The sequence below is a fragment of the Nuphar pumila genome, chromosome 17 (genome assembly GCF_984573655.1).
Source record: "Nuphar pumila chromosome 17, dmNupPumi1.hap1.1, whole genome shotgun sequence".
Taxonomy (NCBI): domain Eukaryota; kingdom Viridiplantae; phylum Streptophyta; class Magnoliopsida; order Nymphaeales; family Nymphaeaceae; genus Nuphar; species Nuphar pumila.
The window spans coordinates 62,339,670-62,365,511 of NC_143265.1; the positions used below are offsets into that span (position 1 = coordinate 62,339,670).

Consider the following 25,842-nt stretch of genomic DNA (forward strand, 5'->3'; position numbering starts at 1 on the left):
CTAACAAATTGACTACGCTGAACACACATGTTAGATTGAGTCAAACAATTTGTACCTATGAGTTTCAACTCGTTGATGCCATATTCACATCCGCAACAGAGATATACATGCACATTCTAGTTTCAGTCATAATTTTGCAGTTTAGCTAAATTCTTTGTTTTTCTTTGACTAGTTTAGGACCAAACATAGAACCTAAACATCAGTTGCAAAAGCAGTCAACAATAAGCGGCTCTTTTGTGAATATCCAATATTATAAGTTGCGTTTTATAAATTTCTCATCTCTCTCTCTCCGCGACGAGCACAAGCTCTCTCCTGTTTTGGGCGTTATATTTTCTTGTAGGTTGTGCATAAATTTGGGTTTCTTGCTTTGTAATTTTCTGATTCAGATTTTAAATCATTGGGAGGATTTCTCTCTCGATTTGGAGGTGTCGTAACTTTTCTTCCCACGGACCCTCCTCTTTTTGACGTGATTGCTAGTTTTCCTTTCGATTTATTTGTGCCTGTGCATTGTTTATTTGTTAGCCATTTGGCATTCTCATGACATTATTGCGTTTTTTTAATTGTGGTTTGTGTTGGATACGCCCAGGACCATGATTCGAGCGGTGTTGGTGATGAACACGCAGGGAAAGCCTCGTCTTGCCAAATTCTACGAGTTCCAGGTCGCTCCTTCCCCCAGCTCTTTCGTATTAACACCTTTCTCTTCCATCAGTCTAAGGATTTATCATTATTTCTGCATATAAATCATTCATTCGTCACGGTGGTGTCTTTTGTTCACTTCTAATGATTGTTGGCAATGTATCATTATTTCTAACGAGGATTTAACTCATTGTAATACATAATTTCCATGGTGGTACCTAATATTTGGTGCGTACCAATGATTTCTAACGCAAATTCATTGTGTCGATTATGAATGTGAGGAAAGATGGATCGTTTTGTGTATAGGACGCTCTTGCTTGTGCTTAGTAATCGAAGGCACTGATGTGATATTTCAAAAATGTTAGGGGATGTGCAGAATTGCTAGCAATTTAGAAGAAACTCGTGAGATGTTATTCATGCGCTTGTGTTGTAGGTGTTCCTTTTTTATGTTTTACTTTTTTATATCTAAATATGCATCATCTGACATTCCATCCTTTCAGAATGACATATTCATCTTAATATGCATTGTTGAAGAAATTCAATTCGGAGCATTTGGTTGCTTTACCAAGTATCGGTAAATTTTAGATAGGGCTAAATATAGTTTAGATTTTAGAATTTTGAATCTTTAACAAACTACTAATAACTAATGAGAATTGATGTTGAATATGTTTATCAAAGCTTTTGGCATAGATGGCATACAAAATTAGGAGATAAAAAATGAGGGGTGAGAAAAAGCATGATAGAGCATGCAATCATACTTGGTTACACAATTCGTTTCACTTTGGTGCATCCACCACTGATTTGAGATTCGTGGATCTCAAATCCTTAGACTAGAGAACTTCAGATTTTGAATATAAGGAGGGTAGATCAGATTAAAAAACGTAAAAATTTGAGGCTTTTTAAAAATTTCAAAATCCTTAGTTTGAGGGGATTCAAGGGTGGTTGTTTGCTTCACCTTGGATCCAGCCATAAAATTTGTAACCTTTTCATGAATCAAATGATGTGCTTGGTCTTTTCATGTGAACTAGTTCAAAAGCTATCTAGGTGGCAACATTGTTGTGAAAATACAAGTCATACAAAGCATTACACACTAATGATACACATTAAAAAAAAGTCGCATATGTCATAGTCCTATACTTAGCTTGACACTTAATTGAGATATAACATTTAGCTTTTGCTCTATCAAACAAGCAACCTGGCCTCTTCAAAGTTGTAGTATTCTGAACAAAATTAACAACTTGGCCTCTTTAATCTATGTTTATTTCCAGATTGCAATGTCCATGATTAGCATAAAGGATTCATTTCAACGTTTTAATTCATTGTGAGTTGACATGGCTCATTTGTTGCATGGATGATATTTGTTCTATTCATGATTAGGTAAGTGAGCTATGCCACCAAGGTTTGATACCCCTTTTACATTCTTGATTTTTTATCCTTCTTAGCTCATAGCTTCTGATTTGAATCAATTGGCTATCCAATTTCTTATATGCCAAAATACTAGGAATTAGTTGATCACATAAATTCTTTTATAGTATAATGCTCTTGCACAAAATATGTACTTTCGTAGAAGAAAGTAACAAGGGATTCCTTAGTTAATATCAAACACTTAGTTATCACTGCCATCATGGTGAACCTTATGAGAGTTCCTCTTCAAAGGATCATCTCCCACAATCAAAGGGCCTTCCTCCAAAGGTGTACTACTCCGGACAACATTCTTATAGCTCACAATCTGGTGGACTCGATGTCCAATAGCAAGAAAAAGGTAGTCATATTCAAAACTAACCTTATAAAGGTGTATGACGCATTAATTGGCGGTTTATTGAGAACTCTCTCAAGTTCTTTGGATTTCCTGATGAATGGATTGAGCTTATCATGCTGGGCATTTATTCTCGTTCCTTTTCAATGCTTATCAATAGAGAACCCGAGAATCAATTCAATGCTAGTCGGAGCATCAAACAAGGGGACCCCTTATCTCCCTATCTGTTCTTACTAGTGATGGAGAGGTTCTTCTGTCACCTATTTAGTGAAGCACAAAAGGACATTATACCTTGCAGAGTGCATGGCTTCCTTTGGATCACTCCTTCGTCTATGACGCCCTCTTCTTTATTAGAGACAAAAGAAAATCCATCGAGAGTTTCATCTCCATTGTCCACGACTTCGAAGCCAAAGTTGGTCTCAAAGTGAGCAGCGAAAAATTAGTGTTTATGCCCTTCAACATCCCCCATCACAGGGTCCTGCATACAGTTGCGAAACTAGAAAATTTATATAAGGGGGGCCATATATATATAAATTGCATAGAAAAACTATGGGGATTAGTATGTTAATCAACACGTTCACCAAATACATTGAAATAATATCAACCTTGATGAGATCCTAAAAATGAGAACAAATGACATATAGCATCTATGGCTGCCAAGATCAATGTTTACTACCATTGCAACAAATAAAAAATGTATTCTCTACTAAAGTATTCCTGAAGTAGATAAAAGCAATTACGGCCATCAAAATCCCTCCAGACGTCTTTAGGAATATTACTTTATTGTCAAACTAAGAATATAAGTTGACTTGTCTTCCAAACCAAAAAAGTATGTTATGGCTCTATCTCAATTCAAGTTTTGACTTTTTGGCTTTTTCCTTCAGCTTCGTATGTTCATAAAATCATAATGCGTATTGAAACATCATCCTAATTGCCAACATTAAACTATTCAATTTGAAATAAGATTCAAAACAAATAAGCTATAAGGAAGAACATAAAATAAGTATTCTTAAAACATATACTATCAAGGCAATAGCCCACATGCATATGGCCCTTGCATGAAAAGAAGGTTAAGAATTGCAAAAGCTAAAAGGGACCAAATGAAAGGGCCCAATTGGGGCACCAAAAATATTAGAACTAGAGTTACTGGAAGCTTCTTACATAGGTGGGAAGCCCGCTTCCTGGAAACTCGCTTTGGAAACGCAATACTCCTCGCTCCCGAAACTAGATGGGAATCTCTATTATCCTATGCTTTCCACACGCTTCATATATTCTTCTTATATGTTTTCTCTCTATTTTTCATGTTTTTATGTGTTTTCTCTCACGCTTCTCACTCACTTCCATGTGCTTTCTCTAAATTGGCAATTATCATTTTAGATTTTGTTAAAAATTAATTCTTACGCTAAAAAATCATGAAATTTAAACAATCACTTTTATTTTAGTTTTTATTTTTAACCTTTTCCCGAACCACCTGGTCCTCTTGAATAAAGACTGGATGAATTTCTTTGGCTTCGACCTTTTCTCGAACAAAATGTTGATTAATCTCTACACGTTTCATCTTATCATGCTAAACTGGATTAGTAGAGATAGCTACCACACTTCTATTATCACAATAGAGCAAAGAGTTGGATATATCCTGATGCAAGCTGAACAATACTTGTTTAACCCATGCAACTTCTGCAGTAATAGCTGCCATAGCCCAATATTCTGCCTTTGTACTTAAGCGGGCAACTGTTTGTTGTTTTCGACTAGTTCAAAAGACCCGGTGTGTTCCCAAATAAACACCATAACCAGTCACCGAACGCCTTGTGAGAGGATCATAAACCCAATCTGCATCAGAATAGGCTAGAACCTTAATGGAGACATGAGGACTCACTGAAGAAGGTCTAATATATCTAAGAATCCTCTTCACCGCTTCCATATGACGCATATGAGGTTTATGCATACATTGAGAAACTTGATTCATTGAAAAAGCCAAATTTGGACGTGTGAAGGTAAGGTATTGTAGGGCACCAACAATGCTTCAGTATTTTTCAGGTTTGGGAAAGTCAGCATCATCCAAAAGACTATGACCTAACTGAGTTGGAGCAGCCATGGGAGTGAGTACATGTTTGCATGTCAGCATTTTACTGCGATGTAGTATGTTTCTAGCATACTTTTGCTGCAAAAGAATAAGATGGTCTGATTGTTGATCCACCTTCACACCCAAGAAGAATTGAAGAGGGTCCAAATCTTTCATGTGAAATCTACTATGAAGAATGAATTTCAGCTGACTAATCTTTGCATGACTGCTGCCTGTGGTGACTATATCATCCGCATAAACCAAGACGATTGTGATCGCATATTTGTCATGATGCACAAACAAGGAGTAATCACAATGACTGCTAAAAACCAAGAGAACGAACAACATTGCTGAATGTATCAAACCATGCCCGTGAAGCATGTTTTAAGCCATATATAGCCTTTTTCAGTCTGAGAACAATGTCTTGAGCGTCTCTCTCGGGATAGCCATGTGGATGCTCCATATATACTTCTTCACACAAATCACCATGAAGGAATAACATCTAATTGGAATAAATCTCATCCATTAGATACGATGAGAGACAAAACAATATGAATCATTCCCATGCGAACAACTGGACTAAAGGTTTTATCAAAATCGAGTCCGTGTTACTGAGTATATCCTTTAGCTACTAATCTGACTATAAAACGCTCGCTGCTACCATCAAATTTGCGTTTAATTTTGTACACCCAATGATAGCCTACCACGTTTTTATTTGTTGGTCGAGGAACTATTTTCCATGTATTTCACTCATGATGGACTGCTATTTCTTCTTTCATAGCATTCATCTATCGTGAATGACGACTAGCTTCAACAAAGAACTAGGGCTCTTGAAAATCATCAAGTGATACAACATATACCTGCCCATTTATCAGGAGGATGCCGAATCCTGCTGGACATGCGAGTAGGGTGAGGTTGTTGCTGAACGGAACCAACGCCTGCTACATTATTTGATGGTTGAAATGAGAAACTGCTAGTAGGCTGATTGGAGGTGATGCCCTCAACTAATGAGGGAGGATCTACAGTCTGATCAACAATGGAAGTAGTAGGCTGAACGGGTTTGGTAGTTGATTTGCTATATTTTTCAGGTTGCTGTCCACCTTTTATGTTGTAAACCTGTTTAAAAAATTGAAAATGTGGCTGCTGTTCATGTGTTGGCTGAGTATTATCATCAACAACTTTATCAATAAAAGCATGCTGAGTTTGTTGCATGGATGATGGCCAAAAGGAATGCAGCGAACTACTGGTGACTACTGGTGATTTCGGATGATGCAGCCCCACAAACATCTTCATTAAAAAATGACGGGAGATACCCAATAAATTGACACATGGTTGCTCTGGGAAATAATTTATTTCGCATCGAGCCATCAATATGGACAAAGTATCGACATCCATACGCACGTAACCAAGAATAATTAAGGAATAATCCGTACAACAAAAAAATAGGATGACTCACCTCCAAGATTGGATAGAGGCATTCTATTTATCAAATAAACTGTTGTGGGAAAGGTCTTCGATCATAGGTAGGGCTTGAGGTTAGCATCATACATCATAATCAAGGCGGTCTCTACAATATGACGATGTTTCCGTTCCGCCACACCATTTTGTTGGAAGATCCTTGGACAACTCAACTCACGTTGAATGCCGTTATCAAGCAAAAATTGTGTGAATTGAGTGAATATTAACTCACCACCACCATCACTCTGCAAGGTTAAGATTTTTCGAGAAAATTGAGTTTCAACATACAATTCGAATCTACGAAAGACATTTAAGGCTTGGTCTTTGAATTTTAGAAAATATATCCAAGTGAAACGAGTAAAATCGTTTACGAAAATCATATAGTACTTGGATTTGGATAAGGACACAACCAGGGAACGTCTCCAAACATCAAAATGAATCAACTTAAAAGGAAAAGAAGTTCCTTTATTAGATCTTGAGAATGAAAGTTCATGACTTTACAAATACAACAAATAACACAAGAAGAAAAATTTCTTCTTCGAACATCAATCAAACCTTTATTACATAAAATATCAAGAAAACTCAAATTGCAATGACCTAATCTACGATGCCAAACATTAACTTGCATGTGGACTATTAGACTTGACGATGACGCATAGAACGAATGACTCGTTAACGATGGAAAAAACTGTAGAGCTTCATTCATGACATATAAGTTTTCACACCTTCTTCCCTAAACGAGTGTCTGATTCCTATGAATGCCCTTTACAAAAATGAAAGACGAAGAAAATGAAACATAAGAATTAATATCACGACAAAGTTGAGAAACATATATAAGATTTTTCTGAATATTGGGCACAAGAAATGTATTGGACAAAGAAGGAGACTCTTTACTAGTAAGAATAACAGTTGTAACGACCCCAACTCATACCCCTTGAAAATGCAGATTTTTTTTTTAAACCATTGCGAAAATATTCTCAGAGACCCGAGGCCTTTACGGTTCCACTCCCAATTGGATAAAACAACCAACCACAAAAGATCTTGCATTTATCATCCATACCGAACAAAACCAAACTTTTATTGAATAAACAATGATAGTCTCGAGACAATTGCATAAGGAAATTCAGAGTGCATAAACGATTAAAGGTAAATGAAAAGTAAAGAAAAATAGAGCCACGCTGTCCATTTGTGAAGCAATCTAGCAAACGTGAAACACTCGTAGCTCTCCCAGAAGCGAGTCGCTTCACTGATCCCCTGAGACTATGAAAAACAACAAAAGTAGGGTGTCAGAAATCCGTGGAATTCTGCGTACGAATCCCTCTAATGAAATAAATGAGCATAAAGAATACATATAAGAATTCATGCAATATTTTAGAGGGATACAATTATGACAAATTCATAATTCAATTAAACATTTATGCAATAAATAACCATTATTAAGCATGAGAGAACATTTAATAAATAGCAGAGATCACGATTTAAGTAATACAATCATTTAACGTGTATTAGAGAACAACATCATGCATCCATCAAGTACCAACATATAACAATTAAGGGAACAAACAAATATGCATAACTTAATGCATAGCAGGAATATGCATAACTTCAGTGCAATGCATAAGTAAATTATTATCTTTCATTATAGTGTTCTTTTCATATACATGTCTCTATCAAATGATACAATTTAAGTTTCTCTTTTTAATTACCGTTGCCCGCGGATACACCAAACGGGTAAAATTTTTCAAGGTCAAGTAGGGTTCTCAGGGTAACTTAACACACAAGTTGTATTTTATTACTGGGTTCCAAACTTAGCCCTCGATCGAATCACCTTCGGAACATTAAACCTCTACATCTAATGTCGGGACACTAAGGACATCCACATCCAATAGTGTCACTTTCTTGATATACCAAAACAACAACTGTGTCTATACACCAGCCTCAAGTAAAGTGGTGGACTCTCCCTAAAACCGTGACCATGAGAAATAACTTCAATATCGGGTTTAAGGGTAGTAAATAAAACACACAGAGTTTTTGTATCCTCGTGGTCTCTCAAAACTGAAACTCTAAGATTCTCATTCTTTCGACGAAAGATCTCAGAACGGATATTGCACTGTTCTTTTATTCTTATTTGATTGCTATTATCCCATTTCTTTAATTTGCAATTCAGCATGCAAACAAGGGCAAAAACTTACATATTCCCCTGCGAGAACCATCACGGGACCTCCGCCCGCGGAAAAGCATAGAACATTGCAATACAGTGCTATAACATTAATGTGATTTTTGCAATGCATGTAAATTAAATAAAGAAGGAGCAATTAAAGCTCGAGGCCCACCATACTCATGGTGATTCATTTTGATCATCGATGCACCGTATGCAAAAACCATAACATGTCATATATGAAATAACGTCTTCTAAATGCACATTCATATATGCGAATTTCAACTATGCACCAAAAACAAGAATATTTAGAAGCATGTTTATATTCAGTTCATATGATAGTGACACGTGGATGCTTTCATGTGATGCACATATTCAAGTCAATTGCATGTTTTCGTTGAGTGTACATATTCATGTAACTGCAGATTCTATGTTTATGTCAATTACATGATATTAATAAATTAGCATATACATATCAGTGCATGCTCTCATTAACTTTGCATATGCACAACAATGCATGATCTCACTTAATTGCATATTTTTATCACGTGTATACATAACCGTCGATGCACTGTTTCTCTTTGGAACGACATGTACACATTCAAATGCATGTTTTATCAATACTTACATAACTGTAAATGCACAGTTTCACTTTGGAATAACGCATACATCACTGCATATTTTTATCAATGCTTACATGACTATGAGTGCACTGTTTCTTTTTGAAATGAATATACACATCTCAATGCGCTCAATGCACATACTGTTAATGAACTGTTTCTCATTGAAATGAACATCAATGCCTATTCTTTTTATCAAGTGCATATGTAACTGTCAATGCACTGTAACCACATACACCTAAATGCATAACATTTTTTCCCCCAAGTGTATACATCACAGAACGTGTAATGCTTCTCTTTGGAAATAACATACAACACATGATAAAAAATTTTGTAAAACAAGAATCCAACACCCAGATATATACATTTTTTTTATACATGACCCAGCCGACTGGGTCTGGCACGCAGCCATGTCGGCTGGGTCAGTCACGCAGCCCAACCGACTGTAGGTCGGTTGGAGCTCAGCAGTTTTAAAAACAAATTTTTTTTTGTGTTGTTTTTAACTGGGCCGGCTCAGCCGAGCCACTCGGGTGAGCCCTGAGGCTCGGCAGGCCCTGCCAGGCCTGCTGGACACAGTCCAGCCGGGCCTGGTAGACCTGTCGAAACAGTGACAGGTCTGGCCCTGGTTCGGCCAGACTGTGAGGTCCCCCAAAAAAGGATTTTATGGGTCCTCTAATGGCCCGATTTACTACCCTTTTTTTTTAAAACCTATGCATGCAATGTACCTGATTATACGAATGAAAAACATGTATTAAACAATATTAGATTTGTACCAGCATGCTTTTACTTACACGTTTTCTGAACCATACATGCATACACCAAGGCTTTCATATGCAAACACATAAATAAACTATCTCTTATCATGAAATAAATTCTGTTTTAACCTAAACATAACTATGTACAAAAATTTTAGTTTTGAAAGGATAAAAAGAATAAAAAACGCATACATGGAAGAGGATCCATGGATTCTCTTCCGTGTATTTTAGAATGACCCCATAGATCTACTCTTCTACCATGGTTTACACCATGGTATAGCATGAGAATCAAATCGGTAATCGATTTCTCACTTATTTCAAAAGAAGGGACCCGTACCTTGTGCTTGAATAAGAGAGAATCAAAGAAAACTATGGTGGAAAGGAGTTGATGATGGGAGAAGAAGATCCTTCTTCTTCCTCCTTCCTCTCTTTCCTCTCTTCCCCCTTCTTTTCCTCTCTCTCTCTCTCCCTCTCCTCTTCCCCCCTTTCTTTTTCTTTCCCTTCTTTCTTTTTTTTTGTTTTAAATAAAGAGAGTGAGAGGGGGTGACGCCCCCCCTTCTCCAGCCCTCTCTAAGAGAGTTTCCAAAAAAAATGGAACTCTCTCTCCATCTTGTTTCCAATTTTTTTTTCAAACTCTTCAAAAAGTTGACTTTTCCACATTTGGTATTTTTTAACTTTCCAATTCTTTTAAAACTCTCTCTTAAGTAAGAATAATGACTCTTTTAAGGAGTCCTACTCAGCCCTAAAATAAAATTCGAAATTAACATAATTTAATTAATTAATTAATTAATTAATTAAAAATTATCTAAAGTCTCCCAAAAATAACCAAATTAACCTAGAAGGCTTCTCAACCTTATTAAACTCCAAGTTAAAGGTTTTTATTGAATTAAAAGCTAGAGAAAAAAAACATTGGGCTTGGATTTGGATTCAGATCAATCCAAACCCATACCTAAAATGAAAATGGATCAAGATATGGATTAAATCCAGATTAAAGTAGGTCTTGAATAAGATCCAAATCCATAATAATTCGGATCATATACCTTGGATCCAATCCGATCCAACTTCAGATCCAGTTCGACAAACTGCTTAATTTTTTGAAAAAACACGATTTTTGGATCAACTATAACCCGAATCGAAGAAAATAAAATATCGTTGCGCTCAGAATTTCAAGACGCATCCAACGACATATTACACAAATATCAAATTCTGAATTTCGCCTGAAAATAACTCAAATTTCGCTCGAATTTAAAGGTCAAAATTAAAACTCTCTATCTCGTTTCTATTGGATCGTTACGACCTTGTCGATTGGACCTGGTCCAAGCCCAGACTCAAAGTCATCAGTCTAAAAACAGAGCCTCAAATGATTTTTCTCCAAGACTTGGCCAAAATTTTGACAAAATTATAAAATGACTAAGCACCAAAATATGTGATATTACAACAACGGTACCTATGTGAGTAATGTGGTGGTGTTTTCCATCTCCCATAATCACACTCTCATTATCATGATAAGGCTCAACATAAGAGAGTTTACCTGGATCTCTCGTTACGTGGTGTGCAACCCCTGAGTCTATAAACTAGCCTTGTGAGGGAGTGCCTGAATAGGGTCTCGCTGAAGATGAAAAATGCATGTTGATGGCTCCCACGACCACTAGAATTTCATCCACGACCGTGTCCTCTTCTTTGAGAGGTGTTAAAAGTATGTGTTGCAACCATTACATTATGACTCACTTCATCCTTGTGGGACCCAGATGATATGATATGTTAAACATTGCTTCATGTTCCAACATAGTGCGCAATCGTTCATGTTCCAACATAGTGCGCAATCGATCAAAAGGTGCGCGAGAAACTATACTAGTATAAACCGTGATAAACATATTATATTCCTGCCCAAGGCCTCTAACAGTTTTTGAGCATATATCCTCATCTGACAATAGAGAGCCTATGGCTGCAAGCTGATCCACCAAAACCTTGATCTTGTTGAGATATTCAACAATATGAGAATTTCTCATTTTTAGATTTCGAATTCTGCCTTCAACAGATAAATCCTGGGAGTAGAAATTTCTTCATACCATTTATGCAAAGTATCCCATAACTCTTTTGCTGGAATTTCAGATAGAATGTGAAGAAGAACTTCACGGGAAAGAGTGGTCGTTATGAAAGCTACCGTTGACTGATCATTCCTGTGCCACAAAATAAAATTTGGATTTTTGACCATGTCTTTGGAGGCTTTCCCTGCACTTTTATCTTTCTTTGAGATTGTTTTGAGAACGAACTCCATGGGTACCGAAATTGACCCATTAAGGTGCCCTATCAGATCATGGCTGCAGAGGAAAGGGATGATTTGTTTCTTCCAGGTAGTGAAATTGGAAGAATCAAGTTTCTCAATGACTAGGTGTCTGAGAAAGGAAGCATTGATTGCGACCATTGGAAGAATAAAAGAAAGAAAAGAAAGGAGTGATAAAAGGAATAAATAATTGACTAACAGAACAAATAGACTCCGCTCTGCATGAAGGATTTTTCTGGTCTTTTTTTTGGATACGGTAAATCAGAAAGGAATCAAAGAATAATCTGGTAATATTGATGCGTAGAAGAGGCCAAGAACCAATGACATATACGTATAAAATATAAAGTCTATATGCATATATTTAATACTATCGGTCTTGTTTTTTTTTAAAAGTACAAGTCAGATCTGATCTGACGTGATGGCGAAAACCAGAATTACGTCAGATCTGGTCTGACGTGTGTAATATCACATATTTTCACACTTAGTTAAATTTGAGATTTTCAAAAATTTGGCTAAGTATAGAAGAAAAATCGGTAGATTCTCGATTTTAGGCCGATGCTTTGGAGTTTCGGCTTGACCCAGGTCTCATTGTCAAGGCCTAAACGAGCCACTTAAAATGTGAGAAATTTTTTTATTTTTGACCTTTAAATTCAAGCGAAATTCGGGTTATTTTCGGGCGAATTTCAGAAGCAAAATTCAAGTTATATATTGTTGGATGCATCTCAAAATTTTGACCGTAACGATATTTTATTTTTCGAGATTAGAGCTACGGTTGACCCAAAAATCGTATTTTTTCGAAAAATGAGCAGTTTGTCGGTTCGGATCCGGATTTGGATCAGACCGGATCTGATGGATTTGATCCAAATTAATATGGATCTAGACTCTATCCAAGGCCCATATTAATCTGGTATTGATCCAGCTCAAGACCCATTTGGATTTTTGAGATGGATTTGGATCTTAGATCCAGATTCAGATCAAAATCCAAATCCATGCCCAACAATTTTTCTAACTTTAAATTAATTTAAAACCTTTAAATTGGAGTTAATTAATGTTAAGAAGCCTCCTAAGTTAATTTGGTAATTTTTGAAAGCTTATGAAAAATTATTTATTATTAAATAATTAAATAATTAAATAATTAATTTAATTTAATTCCGAAAATTTAATTTGACATTTGCTTAGGACTCTTAGTAGAGCCCTTAAACACACCTAGAAGCATCTAAGAAGGTTTGAGAAACATAGAGTCTAAATGAATTAAAACTTTCAAAAAAAGTCAACTTTGAGAGTTTCAAAAGCCCATCTAGAAGGGGCTGGAGAAGGGTGGGCGTCCCTCACCTAGAGCCCTATAAAAAGATAAAAAAAAAGAGAAGGAGAAGGAAAAAGAGAGAAAGAGAGAAAAAGAGAGGAATAGGAAGAAGAAGAAGAATGCTACCTTCTTCAATCATCAGTCTTTTTCAACCATCTATTAGTGTTCTTCTTTTGATCTTTGTGTAAGGTACGAGCCTTTCGAGAAAAAGATCACATATTTGTATTCCATGCAAGATTTTAGCAAGAACCCATGAGAAAAGAGTAAATCTGAATATTTACTCTAGATTCACAGTTGAGATTAATGTTTTCTCCTTTTTGATATATATATATATATATATATATAGGTTTTTATATATGTATATATATTTTCAATATGCCATAAAGCTATGGAGCTGGACCGATCTGCCATGTATTTAACATGCGCAGATCTGGTCCAGATCTTGTGACTGAAGTTTTGAAAAAAAAAGAGATTCAATGAAATCTGCATAGTTAGAAAAAAATTCTGTTTATGTTTATGGTCGGGTGAAACAGAAAGTTTGTTTTGATTTTTTGTGCATGATTGGAATAGCACGTATTGGTGCATATTGGTATTATGTGATATATGAATGTGAAAATAAGAATATGCATGTATACTTGTAAATAATATGTTTGCAAACGCATATCTAAATGAAAGGGCTGCATATGCATGTTTCTTGATTTACGAAACTGTGTATAACTGAATATGTACATGCTTATGCCTGCACGTTTGAGATACAAATCTGTATGTGCCTACATAACTGAATCATTTGCAAGCATATTCGGATTTAGTCATATTAAATTTTTTTTTCGTATCATTATACTGGTTTTTGCTAGGTTGACTGGATTCGGCTGGGCTGCCGGTGCCTGACGTACCTGCCAGGCCTAGCCAGATATGCTGGCTGGCAGGAGGTGAAAAAAAAAAACTTATTTTTGGTTTGGGCTGGCAGGCAGCCAGCCGAGTGATACTCGATTGACTGCCAGGCCCTGGCAGGTGGTACACAGGCCCAACCTGGGCTGTGTGGTACCCTGCCAGGCCCAGCCGACCCAGTCGGCTGGGTGCTGATTTAAAAAAAAAAAGAAATTTTGCCACTTTTTCACGGATATGAGTTGGGGTCGTTCAGTGTTGTGAAAAGCGTTGAGGCGTACACCAAAATCTGAGGCGAGGCGTAAGCCTCGAGGCGCAAAGCGTAAGCTTCAAATTTTTTTTTAAACTTAAAAAAATTATAAAAACTATCTAAAATTATAAATAAATAAGAAATGGTTTATTGATGAAGCAACAACCAACAAGAAATAAAAAATCTCAAATAAATACGGAAAAATATAAGATTTACATGTAAAAGTAACATTAATGCAACAACTTGATCTATGTAAGTATCTAAGAAATAAAATATGAGCATTTATTCAATAAAAAATTAACATTAACAACAAAATGCATATTAAAAAATGTAAGTATCTCTCTATATGAGCATTCATCAAATGAAAATAGTTCATCACTCGATAGTCAATGCTATATGCTCCATTGGATAATAGATAGATAAGTAGTCTACATCATGGTTGCCAGTTGAGGAAGCGGGAGCGGGAAGCGATACGGGAAGCAGGAGCGGGAAGCGAGGCACTTTCAAAATTTTAGGAAGCAGGGAAGCGTGGGACCACTTAGGAGCGATTCGGGAAGTGTCTCGGAAGCGACCTAGGAAGCGTCTCGGAAGCGAGGGGGAAGCGAAAAATAAAAAATAAAAAATACAAAAAATTGAAAAAAACAGGGGAAGCGTGGGGGAAGCGTGATGGGAAGCGTGCTTCCCATTAAAGGGAAGCGCGTCCCCCATTAAAGGGAAACACGTCCCCCATTAAAGGGAAACGCGCTTCCCAAAAAAGGGGGACGCTTCCACCCACGCTTCGGAAGCGCGAGGTTTCGCGCTTCTGAAGCGCGCTTCCCCTTTTAGCTAGGCGCTTCCGGTAACCCTGGTCTACATCCGGAAATGCTGTCTAAGAACATTCCTCTTTTAACAGTATGCATAGTCGCCGGAAAATCCATGACAGCCGGATTCTTGGTGTCCTTGAGCATCATCAGGTCATAAGCGGCATCAAAAATGGGATCGTGGGAGACACCGAGACGAGAAGTGGGAGACAAGTGAGGGATTGTGAGAGAGAGGCGAGTGAGGGACTGCATGCGATAGAGAGAGAGAGATGAGCGAGAGACGGCCAGAGACGAGAGACAGACTGAAACAAAATGAGAAATTAGGGCCCCTGACCCTAATTAGGGTCGGGGCCCTGATTTAATAATATCTATTTTTTGGTCAAATGGGGGCTATGACCCCCATTTGACCAACAAAAAGAGGCACATACGCCTCACATTGAGGCGCATTTCGCCCTGAGGCGTACGCCTCAAGGCTTTTACGCTTTATACCAGCGCCTCAAGGCACAAAGGCCCTCACCTTGAGGCGAGGCGCGCTTTTTGCACCTTGAGGCGCGTTTTTAATAACACTGGGGTCGTTACAACGTGAGTTATGAAGGAGAGAAAACTCAAGAACAAGATGCAATAAAGAAAAGGAAAAGAAAAAGGTTTGAGAAACAAGAAACGAGAAGATTGAGATAGGAGAAAAACAAATTTGATTAGGAAGAGAGAAAAGAAAAGTTTTCAAGAGGATAAAATTAGATCTAACGTGATCTGATAGAAAATGCCTTTTACCCTTTTTTTGGTAGAGATTTGACAAAGGAAGAATATGAAGGAAGATATCAAATCGACTTTTTTTGGTAGATTTGATTTCGAAGTTTGATAGTTGTGACTATGAATGTGACCTTGATGATAGTCAAGATATTATAGATACAAACTATGTAACACAGACTCTTCTAACAGGGCACCGCACCTGCGTCGCACTCGCACCCATGCGGGTGAGAAACTTGGACACAACTTCCTTTGTGTCAGGTGAACTCAACCACACTGAGGTCCATTTTTGTCGAAAAGTAGATTCGGTTAACCCTAACCAAGTCTAGTTATATATATATATTATGTATATAAATACATAAATGCACACACATACATGCAGTGTTAACTTAAAATTGTTAAAAATTATATATATACCCTCCTTGCACCCCCGCACCCAAGTTTTTTTAAAGTGCCGCATCCGCATCCGGACCCGCACCCGCACCTATGTGACATAGGATACAGAACATAATGTAATTAATGAAGAGCAAACCCATAGGGACGCCAATTGTTTACAATACTCTAGACGAAGGGAATCCAATCTTCCATGTGCACTGAAAAAATATTCAGAAGTATAAACCCGAAGGCCATCTAGAGTCTCTAAACCTCCCTGCTAATTCGTGTCTTACGAATCTTTTTCTCCCACGTATAAGGCATTCATTGCATTAATACAGTCGTATATAGAACCTTCATCCTATACTCAAGCCAAATAACATATTGAATGGGTAGAAACCATGAGGACAAAATTAGAAGCCTTAGAAAAAGCTAACACTTGAAATATTTAAGATATTCCACAAGGAAAAGAAACCTATAGGTTGTAGGTGAGTTTATAAGATTAAAACCAAGAGTGATGAAACTCTTGAAAGATATAAGACCCGATTAGTGGCCAAAGGATATTCTTAAGAGTGTCATAGATTACGAAGAAAAATTTGCTTCAGTTGCCAGGATAACCATAGTTAGGACTTTAATAGCCTTATCCTCTGTTAGAAAACTGTTTATATTTCAAGTGGATGTCAAAAATATTTTTCTCAATAGAAACCTAGTTGAAGAAGTATATATAGAAGCACCACCTGATATAAGTATTCCTAAGGGTAAGTCTCTTCATTTAAAAAAAGTTCTTTATGGTCTTAAATAGGCACCAAAAGCCTGGTATAACAGGTTTAGTCATGTAGGTGAGTATAAGATTAAAACCAAGAGTGATGAAACTCTTGAAAGATATAAGACCCGATTAGTGGCCAAAGGATATTCTCAAGAGTGTCATAGATTACGAAGAAAATTTTGCTCCAGTTGCCAGGATAACCATAGTTAGGACCTTAATAGCCTTATCCTCTGTTATAAAACTGTCTATATTTCAAGTGGATGTCAAAAATATTTTTCTCACTAGAAACCTAGTTGAAGAAGTATATATGGAAGCACCACCTGATATAACTATTCCTAAGGGTAAGTCTCTTCATTTAAAAAAAGTTCTTTATGGTCTTAAACATGCACCAAAAGCCTGGTATAACAGGTTTAGTCATGTTATGCTCGATATTGGATTCAGAACTTGCCTGACTGACATTGTTTTGTTTGTTAAGATTTCTGATGCAAGGATTCTTCTTCTTCTTTTTTACGTAGATGACATGATTATCACTGAAGGAGACAAACAGGGAGTTGAAAACATTAAAAAGCTTCTTAAAAATCATTTTGAAATGACTGATTTCGGTTTATTGAGATATTTTTTAGGAATTGAAGTTTGCTTATTCCCCTCGAAGTTATTTAGTATCTCAATTTAAGCTTGCTTTTGATATTGTTTCTAGGTTCAGAATTACACATGATAAGAAAATGGATACTCTATAAGTTGTCAACACCAAAATGTGTATTGATGATAGAGAACCTCTTGAAGATCCCACTCCTTACAAATAGCTTATTGGAGCACTTTCCTATCTCTCCGTTATTAGACCTGATATAGCACACGTTGTACACACAGCTAGTCAATTTCAGCACGCTTCCACTTCTGTTCACAAGAAAAAAGTTTTGCGTATTATTAGATACATTAAGTCTTTCCTTTCACGAGGCCTCTTTTTGTCTGCTTCATCTTCATTAGATTTAATTGCTTATACTGATGCTGACTAGGGAGGTGATCCTAATAATAGGCACTCAACCACTGGTTTTTGTGTTTTCTTAAGTGAATCATTGATTTCGTGGCGGTGCAAGAAGCAACAAAAGATCTCTTTTTCATCAACCGAAGCACATTGATGATGGAGAACCTCTTGAAGATCCCACTCCTTACAGATAGCTTATTGGAGCACTTTTCTATCTCTCCATTACTAGACCTGATATAACACACGTTGTACACACAACTAGTCAATTTCAGCACGCTCCCACTTCTGTTCACATGAAAAAAGTTTTGCGTATTATTAAATACATCAAGTCTTTTCTTTCACGAGGCCTCTTCTTGTTTGCTTCATCTTCATTAGATTTAATTGCTTATACTGATGCTGACTAGGAAGGTGATCCTAATAACATGCACTCAACCACTGGTTTTTGTGTTTTCTTAGGTGAATCGTTAATTTCATGGCAGTGCAAGAAGCAACAAAAGATCCTTCTTTCGTCAACCGAAGCAGAATACTGAGCCATGGCCACAGCAACAATGGAGGTAATCTGACTCAGAAGATTGTTGGTTGACATGTGAGTTGAAGTGACAAAAGCCTCACACACGTGATATGACAACAAGAGTACGATCTACATTGCTAACAACTGAACATTTCATGAATGCACCAAACATATCGAAATGGATTGTCACTATATCAGAGAGGAGTATTTATGTGAAATCATTGATCTGCTTTATGTTATATCAGAATATCAATTAGCAGATTTCTTCACCAAACCTCTCGCTGTTCCTAGATTTCATATCCTCTTAAACAAACTTTTGCTCATTGTACAATAAATTTGTGCGGGAGTGTTAAAAAGTGTATATACATACATGTATAATTATATATAATACATGTATATTTATACATTATTATTTTTTCTTTTTTTTTTTATCTTTTTTATTTTTAGGTTGTCTAGTTCCTTTTGAACTATACTCAAACTAGTCAATATTTTATGTCGACTAGTTTGAATAACTGTTGGAGCTAGTCCAACGGCTACAAATAGAGCCGTTGGACTAACTCCAACGACTCTTTTGGAGCCTCCTAAAGGCTTTTCTCTCCTATGTATATAAATAAGCTAAGTAACAGGGATTCGGCCAACCAGGTGTTGCACCCGCGCACCCGCGTCGATGCGACACGATGCAGGTGCGCGTGCGGCACCTGGTGCAGTCAACCCAACCTTGGGTGCAGTCAATGCACTCATGGTCATTTTTGTCCAGTTTTTAGACTTAAAAAAAAATCGCTCGATGAAAAGGGTTGTGAAGAGGAGGATTAGGGCATGTTTTTTTTGCCCTAATCCTTTCTTCCTCTCCTCCCGACCTCTCCTCCATAAGCCAAAGCTGATCGACCTCTTTGTCGAACCCCGACGCTGACCGCTCCGTCGGACCTCTCCTCCTTAGGTACTCTCTCTCCTCTCCGACTCCCTCTGCTCTCCTCCTCTCCTCTCAGACTCCCTCTCCTCTCCTCTCAGACTCTTGAGTCGGAGAGGGTCTTTTTGACAGTTCTCTGAAAATTTCTCTACGTCCTGTACTCTCTTTTGCAAGCGGTAGTAGTACTTTAACACTCTGTTGGATCTACACAAGAATTGGAAAAAAATGAAATGATAATGCATTACATTTGCACATTCACCTAACTGAAAAAAAAATTCACAGTTCTCCACTTCTTCTCATATAAAGCACGAGTTAGAGCTTAGCTTCACTGAGCTTCTAAGGATGGTTCATCTATTGCCATCAAAATGGTGTCAGAACACATTGTCTCATTGCTTTTACTCTTTTATTTATCCACTTGATTTTTCATTTCCCTTTTTCTATTTTTCCTCTTCGAAGAAAAACATAAAATCAATGAATAGTAATTCTGATAGGGATTTTTTTCTTAAGACTAATGCATTTTTGGTTTTACATTACCTTTGCATATTGCCTTGAAATTTGGGAATTTCTCAATTTTTCATGGTATTCACTCATTTGAATAATTATTTTTGCAAATTCATAATGACCCTTTCTTGCTCTGAATTCAGTTCTTTATGTATACAGATAGTTACAACAAAAAACAACAACTACGCCTTCATCCCAAAACAATTGGGGTCGGCGATATGAACCAACAAAGAAAATCATTCTGGGTCTTCCACGTGAATCCTTCTCCTCCAATCATTTCTATCCAATGCCATGTCCTCGGTGAGGTTCAAAGCATTCATATCCTTTTCTATCATCTCCATCCAAGTCTTCCTAGGCTTACCCCGACCTCTTTTAATTAATATATTTTCCCATTTCTCCATCCTTCTAACTGGAGCATCATTAGGCCTTCACCGAATATGTCCAAACCACCGTAAACGATTCTCTCTCATCTTATTTTCAATAGGTGCAACGCCTACCTTCTTACATATCTCCTCGTTCCGAATCTTATCTTTTATTGTATTTCCACACATCCATCTAAGCATACACATCTCAGCTACACTCATTTTTTGAATATGATGTCTCTTGGTAGCCCAACATTCCGTACCATATAGTAAAGCTGGCCTAATAGTCGTCCTATAAAACTTTCCCTTCAACCGTAATGGCATTCTACGATCACACAACACTCCAATTGCACTTTTCCATTTCATCCACCAACCTTTATCCTATGATTTACATCTCCATCAATTTCTCCATACTTTTGAATGATAGATCCCAAATATTTGAAACAATCATCCACCAGTATTTCTTGCTCACCAAGCTTCACTACAATCCCATCATTACTTCGTTGCTTACTAAACCGACATTCCATATATTCTGTCTTACTCTTACTCAACTAAACCTCTTGCTTCCAATGTCTGTCTCCATAATTCTAACTTAGCATTAACCTCAGCTCTAGACTCAATCAAAACAATATCATCAACAAACAACATACACCACGACACATTTTCTTGAATTGATCTCGTAAGCTCATCCATCACTATAGCAAATAGGAAAGGGCTTAAAGCAGATCCTTGATGTAACCCAATCGTTATAGGAAAATTGGTTGTCACCCCTCCATAAGTGCGGACATTGGTTACTACTCCTTCATATATATCCTTAATTATACTAATGTACTTGAGAGAAACACCTTTCTTCATCATTGTCCACCAGAGAACGTCCCTAGGTACTCTATCGTATGCCTTCTCCAAATCAATAAAAACCATATGCAAATCTTTGTTCCTCTCTCTATTTCTCTCAATAAGTTGTCTAAGAAGATATATAGCTTTCATAGTTGATCTTCCAGGCATAAAACCAAATTGATTCTCTGATATCATGACAACCTTCCTCAACCTAGACTCAATCACCCTCTCCTTATGTTTCATAGTATGACTCATGAGTTTTATACCACGATAGTTTGTGCAATCTTATATATCACCCTTATTCTTATATAAAGGCACCGAAGTACTCTTCCTCCACTTACGTATACAGATAGTTAACGAGACAATAATGAAAGTAACTTGCAACGATGCTATAAACTTTTTAACTTGTTCTAAACACAATAAACAAGAACCAATTGCATTTACCAAAACACTGAAGTATTGCTTGCTGCAAAGTGTACTTTTATGAAGAAAAACTGAGATTCAACTGAATGAATTGGATATGATGGAAATTATAAAATTAAATTTATCTATCTTAGGTGACTGAATCTAGGTTCATGGCTTTAATGCTTGATGACCCATGTATGCATTAAATTTCTTGTACCTTTCGGTATTTATTTATACATACTACTACTATATTTTTTAGAACTTATTGTATATGTTATTGACTTTGCACTCAATATTATAAATCTTGATTGTGTGCATAATTGATTTTAATATAATTTTTTTTTGTGTTTTCAGGACAAAAATGACGGATAAAGGGAAAGGACTTACGTCATCCTCATCCCCACATGTGAGTTCTGCTGTTAGTGTTGCTGATAGTTGCAGTGAGAGTGATGATGTGGGGCCACTATGGGTACATGTAGATAAACTTGCAAAAACTAGAGAAGGAGGTGGTGAAAACAAGAGATTTTGATGCAAGCTCTATTAAAGAGATTTTGTTGGGTCTTACACAAGAATAAAGACTCATTTGTTAAAGTAGCAGGGCATGGCATTTCAGGATGCAGAAGAGTTGATGCAACAATGCGAAAACAATACAAGAAAATACATGAAGAATATGAGAAGAGGAAGATGGTGAGTGATTCTTGTGCAATTAGTGTGTCATTTTTAAGCCATCAAGAAGATGCTAAAAAGAAAAGAAAAGTGAATGTAGAAGGTAGAGGAAGTGGAACGATATAAGCATCATTAAATACATATGGAAGGGAGGAGATCGATAAAAAAGTATCGATGTATTTTTATTTTAGTTCACTTCCATTAAATGCAACTAGAAATCTTTAGTGGAAGGATTTAGTTACTTCTTTGGCAAATTGTAATTTAAGTGACTATGTACCTTCGAGCTCAGAAAAAATACGAACCACACTTCTTGCAGAAGAGAGGGCAAATGTTGAGAGATTGCTAGAAATTAAAAAATATTCATGAGAGAAAAATAGAGTTTCCATTGTTTCTGATGGGTGGATAGATATTCAAAGGCGTCCACTAATCAATTTCATTGCTTCTTCGCTTAGTGGCCCAGTATTCTTGAAAACAGTTGATGCATCGGGGGAATATAAAAATGTTGAGTATTTGAAGGGGTTGTTTATAGAAGTAATAAAAGAAGTAGGTGATCAGAAAGTAGTACAAATCATCACAGACAATGCTCCAGTTTGTAAAAGTGCAACATTGAGTTTGGAGAGTGAGTATCCTTATATTTTTTGGACTCCCTGTATAGCACACAACTTGAATTTGACCCTCAAGAGCATCTGCAATACCAAGGAAGAAGAAAATTCACCAACATATGCTCTATATTCATAGATTGAAGAATTAGAAAAAAAATGTCAAAAGCATTAAGAATTTTGTTGTCAACCATCATCATGCTAATGCTATATTTAATAGGCATTCTGATCTGAAATTGTTGAAGGTCGATTAAACACGTTTTGCGTCCATCATTGTGATGGTGAAGAGGATTAAAAAAATGAAGAATGCTTTGGTTAGCATGGTGACTGATGAAAATTGGATATTCTATCATGTTGATGATGATGTCAAGGCTCAAGAAATTAAGAAATTTATTGTTGGTGATGAGTTTTGGGACAATGTCGTATATTTCCTTTAATTTACTCAACCTATTTGGGAAATGTTGAGAGAAGTTGATAAGGATGAGCCCATGCTTCACAAAGTTTATGAAATGTGGGATAATATGATTGAAAAATACAAGTTGTAGTTTTCAAGCATGAAGGAAAAAATCCTGCATTGGATGATTCAGAATTTTTTAACCATATTCATTCAATTTTAGTCAGAAGATGGGATAAGAGCAACACTCATTTGCATTGCATGACGCATTCTCTTAATCCAAAATATTATGCAAAAAAAGTGGCAGAAAAGTGGTATTGGTCGTGTCCCTTCAAATTTAGACTCAGAGCTATCAAGGCATAGAAATATGTGTATGACAAGACTTTATCCAGAATCATATATTCTAAATCAAGTCACACAAGAGTTTGGAAAATTTGCATCTTCAAGATTTTATAGACAAACATTACTCACTAGAAATGAGGATAATATAGATCCTATTACATGGTGGTCAACATTTGGATAAGAAACACCTCTTCTCTAACTTCTTGCATTGAGATTGCTATCCCAGCCTGTTAGTTTATCATGTTGTGAAAAAAATTGGAGCACATATTCTCAAATCCACAATATGAAGAGAAACAAACTAACCAACAAACGTGCAAAGGATTTAATATATGTTCATTCAAATCTTCGATTAATTTCGCGAACCAATGATGAATATAGGTACTAATTTGCTCTCTTAGTTATTTAACTATTTCTTAGTTTTTTTTATTTAAATATACTTGTATTTAACATTTTTAAATTAAGTTTGTAATGCAGACAAGGATCATTCAAATTTTGGAATGTAAACCCAAAAGAGTGTGACTTAGAGGGAGAGCATGATTTCAACATTACAAACATTGATGTATCTGAGCCCAGTCTTCTTACGATGCATTTGATAATGAAGAAGAAAATTATTAGGATCCATTACCTCATCGTCATATACGTTGCGTAAGATATACTTTTGGTATGTAATTATGCATTTTTTGTTTCTTTTGTTAGTATACTATATAATTTACTTTTTTTCTGCTTTACTTGTTTGATTGTTTTTATAATTGTGGGTGTTGGTTTTTATGATGTAGAATAGAATTGTAGATTGTTAATTTGATTTATTGCATCCATGATGATGAATTGATTTGATGATATTGTGATAATTGTTTTTTATTTCATTAGTGTTAATGTTGTTAACTGATAAAACTTAAAAATTATATATATATATATATATATATATATATATATATATATATATATATATATATATATATATATATATATATATATATATATATATATATATATATATATATATATATATATATTGCCGCACCCCCGCACCCGCACCCATGTGACATAGTAAATAAGGGTAACTCCCCTCTCATTGTACCAATGCTTTTTAAGCATTTTATGTGAATGAAATAATTTTGTTATTTTCTTCTTGAGTTCTCTCATTTGTGCCCTTTCATGGGTTGTGATTAAGGTGTCTTTGATAGACTCTTGTTGTAAGCATTTGTGCTTTTGTGGAAGATCTTCATTTCATTACAGCTCAAACCCTACATGTAACCCCTCTCTTGGAATAATTCCATATGCGACTGGAAACTTGGGCAAGTAAATTGGTTTCTAGAGCTGAACGCTTAATCTTGAACAACTCGATGCTGGCCTTTTTCCCTCTATATTGGATGTTGACCTCCCTCTTGCCACAAGTGACCATCAAGCGCATGTAACAAATCATGCAGAAAATTCTGTGTCATGACTCAACCGAAGGCAAACACATGCACCTCAAGTCATGGCAGCAAATATGCCTCCCGGTTGAGGAAGGAGGGCTGGGACTGAAAAACATGTCAGACATGAGGCTTGCCTTCTTGGCAAAGCTTGCATGTAAAATTGCAAATAAGACAACCCGTGGGTCAGATTGATGACAAGAATACATCATAAGGGAGTTGCTATGGGCTGAGTTCCGAGGCCTTTGTAGGATCTGCGGGGTGGAAGAGTGTGAGAGCCGGTGCAAATGTCGTCTGCCTAGGTACAAGGTGGAAAATCGGTGATGGGACCTCGGTTAAGGCATGGTTCAATCCTTGGGCAAGTGAGGAGCCCTTGTTCTCTTTTGCCAGCAAATTACAGTGTGGTGCTTTGCCAGTCTTTGGAATGTAAGGGTTGATGAAGTGCTGGACCCAAACATAGCTCCTGAGTGCCATGGTCGGCATGTTCAAATCTCAGAAGCGATCAGATCCATGGTAGAAAGGCTTTGTGCTGAAAAACATATCAGATATGTTGTTGTATTGTGACTGTAACAATTTACTAATCTGTTTGGTAGGAGGAGTATCCTATAAATGCATACATACACAAAAACCTTGAAATCAATTTTATCTTTAAGGCCTTGAACGTGAACATGTGATGCATAAATATTTTGGGAGTAACATGGAATATCTTCATTCTGTTTCTTCTCCCTAATTATGTGTATTCTTGCTTCTTCCTTGTGGTGATGGCTAATTCAATGGTCAGAGATCATTCAATGTAGTTCTCTCCATGAAACTTCATAATTGTAACCCTCATAGCTAATTCAAGGCTCTCCTTTGTTTGAACCATGACAGGGTTCTTGCTAGTTTCACCAACTTCTCAGGTACAAAAGATGCACATTGTAGGAGAAAAGGTTTTACTTCCACAAGTTCACGCTTCCTTTCCTTTTCATGTCTAGGTTAACACAAACAATTTTTTACCATCAACCTTGGCTTTTCCTTGGTCTCATTTACTTAACACAATGAATTTCCTCACTTCATGCAGCCTTTCTACCTC

General features: G+C 36.6%; 1 protein-coding gene across 4 annotated transcripts in view; it reads left to right on the forward strand.

The window, feature by feature from the left end:
- The first annotated feature begins 298 nt into the window (after positions 1 to 298).
- Positions 299 to 25,842, forward strand: part of LOC149812032 (Clathrin adaptor complex small chain family protein) — a 66,588-nt gene continuing 41,044 nt past the window's right edge. The window contains exons 1-2 of one of the 4 annotated variants that reach the window (XM_089993440.1): positions 299 to 336; positions 587 to 659. In XM_089993440.1, the coding sequence (XP_089849566.1) occupies positions 591 to 659 (69 nt within the window). In that variant the 5' untranslated portion in view covers positions 299 to 336; positions 587 to 590. Of the gene's footprint in view, positions 426 to 586; positions 660 to 25,842 lie in introns of those variants that run through there. The other 3 variants (XM_089993439.1, XM_089993441.1, XM_089993442.1) reach the window with 3 other exon arrangements.